Source organism: Boleophthalmus pectinirostris, unplaced genomic scaffold, assembly GCF_026225935.1.
Source record: "Boleophthalmus pectinirostris isolate CB_2022bp ecotype Guang Dong unplaced genomic scaffold, ASM2622593v1 HiC_scaffold_19, whole genome shotgun sequence".
Classification (NCBI taxonomy): Eukaryota; Metazoa; Chordata; class Actinopteri; order Gobiiformes; family Gobiidae; genus Boleophthalmus; species Boleophthalmus pectinirostris.
In genome coordinates this window covers 7,616,193-7,628,679 of record NW_026571140.1, presented here as the reverse complement: position 1 = coordinate 7,628,679, position 12,487 = coordinate 7,616,193, and the positions used below count along the sequence as shown (strand labels likewise).

Sequence of the window (12,487 nt, the reverse complement as noted above, 5' to 3'; positions counted from 1 at the left end):
AAACTTGCATAATGAAGAAGAAAAAAACATATAAGTCACACTGGACTATAAGTCGCAGTTTTGGGGGAAATTTATTTTATGAAATCAGAGACCAAGAGCAGACATTTCAACACTTCAAACTGTCGATCTTGGCTTGGAAGTCTGCTGGCAGTTTTTTGGACATCGTTCCAATCGGTCCGTGGTCGCAAGAAGTTCCTCCCACAAAGTCATTTATGGTCATCACCTTGGCAACTATTGTACCTGGGTGTGGAGACATAACTGTACTACTGACAAGCCTCTCTCAACAGCACGTTGTTCAAGCACACATTTATGAACCTATTCTTTTAGGTGTGACCATCTAGCTTTTAGCCTGCGATGAACTTTTTTTGTTTTCTTCGTTGCAGTTCAAGTATCCTCCACTTTTCCCCAGTCCCTTACAAGTTCCTCACTCACTCCAGACTTTCTTTCTGCTGCTCAATTACTGTTTTCGGCTGCATATTTCACTACTTGCACTACTTGATTTTCTTTTTGGGTGCATTTGTGTTCAGTCTTTCTCAGTTTTCTTTATAAGTCGATGTTTAAGTGGTACAGGAGTAATAGGGGCAGCAGATACTGGCACACAAGCCTAGAGCGCCCTCTTGCGGCTGTCAGTGTGAACATAACGAGCATGTGAAATGATATATTTTAAGTCACATTGCAGTAGAAGTCGCAAGACCACCCAAGCCACGAAAAAAAGTGTGACTTATGATCCAAAAAATAGGGCACTCTGATTCCCCCCTCCCTTTGCTCTCCACACTAAATCACCTCTCTTCCCCTCAGAGCATCAGATCAGGTTTGTCAAGTTGTTGTGTATAGTTTGTTGTGCGAACTGCAAGGAAGGTTCGAAAAGTGCCCGGGAGATTCCGCAAGCTCACTCAAACGTGCATGGATGACAGCAAAAATCTGGTCAGGCATGTTGTGATGAGCGTTATAACATGGTAGAAAGCTCCAAAAAGGTCAGCGGGACGCCTTAGAGGAGAGCGAGCGCATCAGTACAAGAGACGAGCAGAGATGAGGTGCACGGGGAGTAGGAGCCGGCCCCTTCTTTGGATTCACACTTGTATTCATTTGTGTCGGCGCTATTGATGTGAAAGTGAAAACTGTAGCCCTCGTTCTCGCAGGGCGCGTGTCTTGCTCGAGGCCTTCCTCTCCGGACGCTGATGAATGGTGCTGCGGTGTCGTGGATGGAACATAAATCGTAGAGCGAGCGGTGAGGTAGACAGAGAGAGATGTGGGTCAGAACTCAGAGGGCTGTGCTCCATAAATATAACATGTATGAATGACAAAGTGCGCAGGGACCAGGGCATATTACTGTATTCATTGTTCTTTTTATATTGTTTTAATATTAATGTAGTGGAATAATTGTTAGAGGTCGTGTGTGGCTGGAACAACTACCGGTTAAACATGGTACTACATCAAGAGGGGAGCGTCAGGTCTCCCAAACAGTTCAGCATTTAAGTGTTACATTTGTTGAAGTTGTGGTAAAAAAGTGGTTTTGGGGTCAGCGTAGCTCATGTTATAAACGGGTGCAGTTTGTGTCTGCAGTGAGCTCTGCCTCCAGGACACCTCCAGCCCACACTTCTAGCCCACACTTCTAGCACACACCTCCTGCCCACTTCCACAGGTGTGAGCAGGGACTGAAAGTGACACTTTTGCACCTTCACAGACACTTGTACTGTATCTGTAAGAGTGGTGTCTGAAGGCCTAGGGCTCACTGAGTTATTTCTAGTGATGGGCATATGAGACGGAGCTCTGGAGCACATCTCGTTCTTTCTGAAACTAATTTCTCTGAAGCACTGCCTCGGAGCTCGTCTCACAGCAGCCGCTCAAGTGACCGAAGTGTCAAAGTGTCGGCCCCTCCCCCTACTGCTTCGCTCTGTGTGTCAATCGCTTCAGTGTATCGAAGCGTTTCATTGGCTCAGCGAATGTTCCGCTCTGTGATTGGTTCAGAGTGCTTCAGAGTGTTCAGCGCACTTCTGTGGTTTGACAAGTGCTAAACTGCTACACTATATACCGAGGAGTATTGTGTGACGTTAGTGGTGATTTTCGCGACTTTTGGCATTTGTTTCATTTTCGATGGAATCTACAAGTGGAAAAAAGCGATCCATGGTTTGGGATCACTTTGATCTAATCTAACAAGGTCACCTATTTTCTTATTTACAGCATGTTATTTATGTTTCTCTTTACATATTATTTTAAATCATCATTATTATTGTTGTTGTTAGGTACGGTGTCGCTCTGCACACAAATATTGTCTTACACTAACAATACTTCATCGATGCTGAGACACTTGCGTGCCAATGGTTAAATCTGTTCACTAGAGGTCAGTGTTTCTCAAAGGCCTCAGACACGTCCAACCATTTGAGACAATATTGCGACTGAGGTGTCAATGCTTCACGAGGCTCCATTCGCCCATCACTATTTATTTCCAACCGTTTTGAAACTCTGGATATGGCAACCCAAACTGATGAACACATTCTGCATTCTGAGAAAATCCCTCATTCATCCAAGAGTGGTCCAAGCAAAGATTTGGAGAATGGTCTCACGATCCTAGTAATGAATTAATCGTATAAAACGTATAACACCTTTCAAGACACCCAAAGCGCTTTACAGGATATTCATTCACTCCACACTCTGGAAGGGAGGCTGCCAATCTGCACCATCACCTTTACACCACCTTTAGACCTTTAGACCACCATCACCTTTAGACCTTTAGACCACCACACTTTAGACTTTAGACATCACCTTTAGACCTTTAGACCACCATCACCTTTAGATCACCTTTAGACCCACCATCACCTTTAGACCAACCTTTAGACCTTTAGACCACCATCACCTTAGACCTTTAGACCACCATCACCTTTAGACCTTTAGACCACCATTTAGACCTTTAGACCCACCATCACCTTTAGACCTTTAGACCACCATCACCTTTAGACCTTTAGACCACCATCACCTTTAGACCTTTAGACCACCATCACCTTTAGACCCTTTAGACCTTCAAACCACCATCACCTTTAGACCTTTAGACCACCATCACCTTTAGACCACCATCACCTTTAGACCTTTAGACCACCATTACCTTTAGACCTTCAAACCACCATCACCTTTAGACCATCTTTAGACCTTCAAACCACCATCACCTTTAGACCACCTTTAGACCTTTAGACCACCATCACCTTTAGACCTTTAGACCATCACCTTTAGACCTTTAGACCACCATCACCTTTAGACCTTTAGACCACCATCACCTTTAGACCACCATCACCTTTAACCTTTAGACCACCATCACCTTTAGACCTTTAGACCACCATCACCTTAGACCACCATCACCTTTAGACTTTAGACCACCATCACCTTTAGACCTTTAGACCACCATCACCTTTAAACCACCTTTAGACCTTCAAACCACCATCACCTTTAGACCACCTTTAGACCTTTAGACCACCATCACCTTTAGACCTTTAGACCACCATCACCTTTAGACTTTAGACCTTTAGACCTTAGACCACCACCACCTTTAGACCACCTTTAGACCTTTAGACATCACCTTTAGACCTTTAGACCACCATCACCTTTAGACCTTTAGACCACCATCACCTTTAGACCTTTCCACCATCACCTTTAGACCACCTTTAGACCTTTAGACCACCATCACCTTTAGACCTTTAGACCACCATCACCTTTAGACCTTTAGACCACCATCACCTTTAGACCTTTAGACCACCATCACCTTTAGACCTTTAGACACCATCACCTTTAAGACCACCATCACCTTTAGACCTTTAGACCACCATCACCTTTAGACCACCATCACCTTTAGACCTTTAGACCACCATCACCTTTAGACCACCTTTAGACCTTTAGACCACCATCACCTTTAGACCTTTAGACCACCATCACCTTTAGACCTTTAGACCACCATCACCTTTAGACCTTTAGACCACCATCACCTTTAGACCTTTAGACCACCATCACCTTTAGACCTTTAGACCACCATCACCTTTAGACCTTTAGACCACCATCACCTTTAGACCACCTTTAGACCTTTAGACCACCATCACCTTTAGACCTTTAGACCACCATCACCTTTAGACCACCTTTAGACCTTTAGACCACCATCACCTTTAGACCACCTTTAGACCTTTAGACCACCATCACCTTTAGACTTTTAGACCACCATCACCTTTAGACCTTTAGACCACCATCACCTTTAGACCTTTAGACCACACCTTTAGACCTTTAGACCACCATCACCTTTAGACTTTTAGACCACCATCACCTTTAGACCTTTAGACCACCATCACCTTTAGACCTTTAGACCACCATCACCTTTAGACCTTTAGACCACCATCACCTTTAGACCACCTTTAGACCTTTAGACCACCACCAACACTCACACGCAAACCACATTCATACCAGGCAATGTAGGTGAAGTGTCTTGCCTAATAATAGTTTTTGCCACTGACATTCCTTGTGGTCTCCCATCCAAGTACTAAACAGACCCAGCTCTACTTAAAACAAAGAAAACAAACCTCTGTCCATACTAACCTACAGCCCCTTTGCCTCATCTGTGTTGTGAGTGCAGCCTGGAGCTCGCGATCGTGTCTCATAGTGAGTGTGTGAACATGTGACCACTGGAGCTGAAGAGCTGTGGTCAGGACTGTACACGACTCAAGGTTAAAGAGACTCCGATACACTTTTGGAGGGTGTTACTGAAGATTACATCACACTCTGCAGGTCACACAGAAGGCCTGGATCAAACTCTCTCCCGTGACGCCTCTGACCTTCTCAGAGATGGACGTGCATACACTAATGGCGCTAGTTTTGTTGTGTTCGGTATTTAAATGAGCTGTGGGAATGAGGACAGTATCAAGAACAGGCTTATTTTCTTTTGGAAAACAGGAAATGGTCCACTCAGGAGCACTCACTGAGATGGAGAGTATCACTGTCTCATGTGTGGGTGTTGTCAGGTGCTCAGAGCGTGGACACGACTCGCCATTGCTCTACATTACCCCACACGCTCTGAGGCCACCCAAAATGTGACTCGAATAATTGAGTAATACCCGAGCCCACTGTTGGGCAAGTAATGCATTATTTATGACTTGTTACTGTCATTTTAAAGTCATTCATTACATTACAATATTACTGCATTTAAAATGTAAGGCATTACATTACTATTGTATTACTTTTAAGTTTCTCTCACCAAATTAACTGCTATATGGACTGAACCAGGACTAAACCAAAACTGAACCAGAGCTGAACCTGGACTGAACCAGGACTAAACCAGGTCTAAACCAGGTCTAAACCAGGACTAAACCAGGAGGACTGAAGCAGGACTAAACCAGGTCTAATCCAGGACTAAACCAAAACTGAACCAGAGCTAAACCTGGACTTAACCAGAACTAAACCAGGACTAAACCAAAGCTGAACCAGGACTGAACCAGGACTAAACCAGTTCTAAACCAGGATTAAACCAGGTCTAAACCAGAACTAAACCAGTTCTAAACCAGGACTAAACTAGGTCTAAACTAGGACTAAACCAGAACTGAACCAGAACTGAACCAGCCTGTGGAACAGGGTGTCTGCAAATCGCGACTGCGTCAGCTGTGCGGAGTTCTGCGCCGGTCCTTTCGCCCGTGGTTACCTGACGGTCTATGCGGCTGTGTCTCCGGCGTTTCACCGCTGCTGATATCGCACCGAAATTTATATGAAGAAAAAAAAAAAAAAAAAAAACACCACTTCAATCCAGGTTAAAAATGCATTGTAATGTGCGTTACTGACATTTGTACCAAGTAAAATATTACGATTTTTTCCCCTCTAATGCCTTACATTACTGCGTTACTGCAGAAAGCAATACATTACAGTAATTTGTTACTTTTATAACACGTTACTCCCAACACTGGGTGAATGACATCTGCACAACAGAAGTGCACCAGTGAAACTTTGATAACTCTTGCTTCTCAAATGATTAGTCTGGAGTCCTCCCCTCTGCTCTTCCTCTATCCTTCTCTCTCCTCCCACTTAGTCTTGTCCTTGTTTTTCTCTACCCTCTTACCTCCTCCCCTCTCTATCTCGCTTTCTTCCCCTCCTTCTGGCTCTCTCTTCCCTCCGTCTGTGATTGCGACAGTAATGGCCGCCTCCAGGACGTCTGAGTGCACGTCCACTCTGGAGCACAAACACAATGAGGCCGGGTCACCTCAGCCCTCTCATTATGAAACGCAACAATCCTCTGCATTTCTTTCCTTCTGCACCTGTTTGTCTCCGGGCTCTAATTTTAGCTTCTCGTTATCTCCCGCCACCGCCAACAGCACCGCGGGAGCTCCGTTATGAAGATTTGTTTACATATTACACAAGAAATTTCAGAGCGTTTGGATTTAAACCGAGTGATATGTAAACAGACAGATGAATGAGGAGTGATTTTCTTATTGAAAAGAAAATAGGGTTGTGAGGGCTGTCGCAATCAAGTTGAATTTGAACGTTGACAATTAGCAAATCACAAAGACTGTAATTATTTAAAGGGCCCGTATTACGCTATTTTCTGATCTTTTATGATATTGTTTCCTCGTCACAAACATACCTGGAGTCATGTCATTCACATATTCACAAAGCCTGTATATTTAGGCTGAGTTCTTCTCTCAAAATCTCTCTCACTGTTCCACCTTGTGATGTCATATGGTAATACAGGAAGTGCTCCACTGTGTTTTTTTAAACTCCATACACCTTCACTAGAATCATTTGGACGATTTCAGACATGAAGATTTGGAGATGTAGACCAGTGTTTCTCAATTTTTTTTTTTTTTTTTCTGGGGATCCATATTTTAAAAGCCACAAACCTTTACAATTCAATAGACATTACTCGTAAATCACAAAATAAAGGTTGATTTGACCATTACTGAACATTAATGAGGATATTTTATTGTTGTCTGAGTGATTGTGTCTCTCAAACAATTCGTATTAGTTAAGTTTTAAACAATGGAAAAAAGTCATTGAACCAGCAATAAAAGGATCCATTTTTATCCTGAAGTGCACTGACCTTTGCTGATTTATCACCCTTTTGTTGGACATCCAGGCTGCAGGAACACTGGTTCAGGGCAGACAGGTAGATTTCGCTGACTCACTCGCTCTCTCACGTGTCAGAACCAGAGGTGGGACCAAGTCGTTGTTTTGCAAGTCTCAAGTAAGTCTCAAGTCTTTGACCTCAAGTCCGAGTCAAGTCCCAAGTCAAATACAGACAAGTCTAAGTCCAGTCTCGAGTCTTCTGGGGCATAAGTCCAAGTCAAGTCCAAGTCGTCTGCTTTGAGCTTCAAGTCATTTCAAGTTTTTAAACCGAAGAACCAAATACAGCTTAGATTTTTGTAATTTATATGAATTTTAAACTAAATTGTACTTAAAAAAAATCATAGTATATTTATACATGAGTATTTATACAGTATATAAGAGTTGTAGAAATGCTTTTTTTTTTCCTTTTTAAATGTCTTAACCAAATCTCAGTGTGAATCATTATGGTCAGAATAGACAGAATTCAAATTCAAGTCTTCTCAAGTCACAGGCCTCAAGTCCGAGTCGAGTCCCAAGTCTTAGTCCATTTTATCAAGTCAAGTCTCAAGTCCTAAAAATAGTGACTCAAGTCTGACTCGAGTCCAAGTCACGACTCACAAGTCCCACCTCTGATCTGAACTGCATATTGCAGGCCTAAATACAGATCGTGACAAGACGGCCCCCCCCAAAAAAAAATCTTTTGCAACTCACCTGAGTGTCGTGACCCAGTCTTTGGGAAACAATGATGTAGACAGACTAATAATAAAGGATTACGCAAACATGTGTGAATGAGGAGGTAACAGTGTTATAACATGACTTAAAGCTCACAAGAGTCAATTTTGTGTAATTTAGGACCTTTTACATGATCCAGTGTAGTGTAGTCACCGTGCTAAAATGTCAAATGCAATTTCGATACTACTGTAAGGAATAGGCTCGATACTCAATAATGATTCCGATACCATGATGATAACAAAATGAACTTTCTTTAGACAACAGAATGCGATCTTCAATAGTAAATCGTAGTACTTTTTTGGGTGTATACTATTCTTTGTGCTCTTATACTTGTTCTGATACAGCTCAAGATCATTCTAAAGCTACTCAGGAAAGGTTCTGTTCTGTCAATGCGTCTTTTTTAGTATCGATACCTGCTCAAATTAGAATCTAGTTTCAATTAGGAATGCAAATCCACATTTTTACTACTATACATCAACTATCTGCGGTCGACATCTAATATGAACCGATACCGGAAAGTGGCACTTATTTCTTTAATTCCCAGTTGACATATTACATAGAGATTCAGTTGCATAGTGTAACTGTAACTGTTGTTTATCCTTCAAAAAACAACAAAACAGCAACATTAGACCTTTTTGTTGCTAAAATCAGCCTGTAAATAGTCATTACATCCAGTTAAAGCCCCAACCACGACACTGGCTTAATCGATATCATACCCGATCCAGCTCATTTTTCAGTATCGCTGCTGTGATTCTATATATTCCATATATGCATCGCTAATTTCAATAATAGTTTTAGTATTGATTAGTATCTGATAAGGATGGGATGAGATAAAAATGTCCAAAAGATGAGACAAAATGCGATATTGGGTCCACAAGAATGAAAGAAGGTGAGATCTGCACCTAAACACAATTCCCAATATATAAACTTCGCGGTTGAGTTTAGAATTTTGGCTTCACAATTTGTTTTACTTATTTTGTTTCATAGTTTTGTTTCCATACTAGTACTGCTTTTTGGAACTGTAAGAGATGTAATTCTTTTTTGTCCAATCTAAATGTAAACACTAAAATCTAATGAGGTCGTTTGTCTCTTGTGCGCATGATCTTGTGGTAATTTTGTCTCACGAGATCTTGTAAAATCCATAGTATCTGATTTTTTAAACTTTTAACAGCCCTAGTACTGTATGCAACTTTTCAAAAAATAAAAAAAAAAAGAAAGAAAGAAAGAAATAAGAAACAAAAATGTTACTGTAAAAACATGTTTTTTTCCCATCCGGTTGTTTATCACACTGAAAAACATGCGTCCTTACTCTCAGAGGACTTGCAACTCCACAAACCAGGCCTCCTCCTGTTTGTTTCCATGGAAATCTTCTTCCTTCGGTTTTAATCTTCCACAGTATGGCATAAAATGTCTTTGTCTCCATGCAGAATGTTCCAAAGTAAGGTTTTAACTTTCTATTTCCATGGAATCACAAAGGTGACGTTCGAGCTCCAGAAAGTTTTCATTTGCAAATAAAGATACGCCGTGTATAATCTAAATGTATTATGTATAGAATGTGCTGACCCTGTACTTAGACCTCAGACATATTTTGAAATGCATGGAATTCTTGTATAAGTGTGGCTGTTCTTATTTGTCATAGTCATCTCTCAGCGTTTATGCTTGTTTCTGAATGAGATATTTCTGCATACTAAGCCTCCATCTGAAACTGTGGCGTCTCCTGATATTGACAGTTTGTGCAAATGTGCAGGGCACCACCAGCCACAAGGGGCTTCTAAAAGTTCCATTTCCCCCGTGCAAACTTACTTCTGTTGCCAGGCAAATCCAGAATGATATGTGTGTGTGTTTTATACCAAGTGATCGTCCAGTCAGATTTGTTTATTCCAGTGATGCAGGTGAAACGAAGGAGCTAATTGGTCACAAATCATTTACAAACAAATCAGATTTCCCTCACCTCATATTAAGAGTTTAGTAGTGATGGGCAAATGGAGTCTCGTGAAGCATTGACACCTCAGTTGCAATATTGTCTCAAATGGTTCGATGTGTCTGAGGCCTTGGAGAAACACTGACCTCTAGTGGACAAATTTAACCATTGGCCGCAAGTATTGTTAGTGTAAGACAATACTTGTGTGCAGAGCAAACACCGTACCTAACAACAACAACAATAATAATGATTTAAAAGAATGTGTAAAGAGCAACATAAATAGCAGCTGTAAATAAGAAAACAGGTGACCTTGTTAGGTGGAATTAGATCAAAGTGATCCCAAACCATGGATCACTTTTTTCCCAGTTGTAGATGCCATCGAAAATGAAACAAATGCCAAAAGTTGCCAAAAGTCAACAAAATCACCACTAATGTCAAACAATACTCCTCACTACCCAACATTTTTAAGAAATATTGGTGCATCTTTTATACTGTAGCAGTTTAACGCTCGTCAAACCACGGAAGTGCACTGAACACTCTGAAGCACTCTGAACCAATCACAGAGCGGAACATTCGCTGAGCCAATGAAACGCTTCAATACACTGAAGCGATTGACACGCAGAGTGAAGCAGTAGGGGGAGGGACCGACACTTTGGTCACGTGAGTGGCTGCTGTGAGACGAGCTCCGAGGCAGTGCTTCGGAGCAATTAGTTTTAGAAAGAACGAGACGTGCTCCAGAGCTCCGTCTCATTTGAGTTTAGTGCTTTGCTTAAGAAATCTGTGATGTTTTCTGTCCCCTGGGTGGTTGGCCTGTCACAGTATTACATTTCTTGCTTGCTTAAGTAAATATAGATGATAAATGATAACACTGAAACTCATTTATGCCACTGATACAATAAACCAAAAACAGATTTAAACCACAAAAAAAAAAAAAAACATTTAGTACATAGTTGGCACAATCATAATTAATAATTCAACCTTGTATGGCTCAAATCTTATCTAACCAAACCATATAGTCAAAAAATAACACAAAATGTCCCATTAGTGCAAAAAAAATGTACACACAATAAATACTGAGCAAAAAAACAAAACAACAAAAAAACAAAACAAAAAAAAAGTTCCAGCTTTCATATATTGAACGATAAGCCAATATAGTGTTTACTATGACAGGCTTACCCCTGGGATATTATTTTCACCTTTTCCTTCCTTGTTTTATTTTGATATGGACAGATGTGTGTCCCTCATTGGCTAATCCACCTGTCAATCACTCCCATCTGAACTCACAGACATTCACCGGTGACCAGACTCACATCTTCATAAAATGTTGAGTGGAAAATCCTGGAAAATTACGCCTGAATTACAGCAGTGTCAGGGGATCATGAGTGTGCTAATGGTTTGTTTTGTTTGGAAATAATAGTTTTGTAGTTTGTCAAATTATAAAAAAAGATGTGACAATGTGAAATCATCCGAAGGAAAATATGACCATGTTTCATAAAAACTGACTCTTATGAGATTTTATCCATGTTAGAAAGTTGTTACCTCCTCAAAAACAGTTCTGTTTTGTTTTATTCACATGTTTGTGTAATCCTTTATTATTAGTCTGTCTATATCTCCATGCTGTGTTCCACCTTGTGATGTCATGAAGTGGTAGTTTTCAAGTTAACAGCTCCTTTTACCTTTAGTTCAGTAGAGATTGACAATTCCTGGGCTGAAATTATCCAAATGAAGGTGCATGGAGTTTAAAAATGCAGTGGAGCACTTCCTGTATTACCACATGACATCACAAGGTGGAACAGAGTGTTTTCCATTTGAGAGAAGAATCCTGTTAAACACGTGTGAATGAAACAACAGAAACAACTCCAAGACTGTTTGTGATGAGGAAAAAAAAAGATAACATAGATCAGAAAACTGCATAACACTGGCCCTTTAAATAAAATAAAATTATCGTATGGTTTTGTCGTTGCTCGTGAAACAGACTGTGACATGTGCGTCGCTAATCTAAGAGATAAGTATTCTAAATTTGAGATCATTTTCGGCTTCCCAGGAAAAAGCTAGAATCCTGTTTTGAAAGTCTATGCAGATTTATGTGAACCAAAAATAACAGAGCAAAACATATGACCCACCGCTCTGCAGCACTGTTTGTCCCTGTCCATTGTATCGCTGTTCTTCTGTCCCTTCACCGCTCTGTCCCCTGTGTGTCTTTTTAAAGCGCGAGACAACAGAATGTCACCCCGGTATTCAAAGTGATGCAAAGTGTCCTTAACTTTATGTTTAAGGTCTTTGATTATGCACAATTGACTTTCAGATAAGATAAGATAGAACTTTATTGATCTCAATGTGGAGAGAATGCCTTATTTTGCCACTGCTTATTACACAACTAAGTAAGGATGTGACAGTAACAGCAATATTGTGATACTGTATCGTCAAAAGTCTCAGAAATATCATCACAATCTATCGAATTACAAGTTTATTTGCTTAAATGCATGGTTTTATAGTGGCAACAGCTTATAAACATAGAAAACTACATATCCCATGATTCATTTCAGGGCAGACAACATGAAGAAATATGTTTTTTACTTAAATTCTTGAGATTATGATGGAAATAATTCACATCAAAATCTTGTCAAGGTATTTTAAAAGCAAAAAAAGTGTCCCATCTTCAAAATATCACAATAAATATCATACCGTGAGATGCACATCATGATAATATCGTACAAGAGTTGGATATCGTTACATCTCTACAACTAAGTTCAGATAGTAAAAAGATGTGCATGG

At 40.6% G+C, this 12,487-nt stretch overlaps 1 protein-coding gene across 1 annotated transcript in view; it reads left to right on the top strand.

The window, feature by feature from the left end:
- Nucleotides 1-6,150: 6,150 nt before the first annotated feature.
- luzp2 (leucine zipper protein 2) overlaps nucleotides 6,151-12,487 on the top strand; it is a 171,479-nt gene continuing 165,142 nt past the window's right edge. The window contains exon 1 of the mRNA XM_055154822.1: nucleotides 6,151-6,344. Coding sequence (XP_055010797.1) covers nucleotides 6,151-6,344 — 194 coding nt within the window. The remainder of the gene's footprint in view (nucleotides 6,345-12,487) is intronic.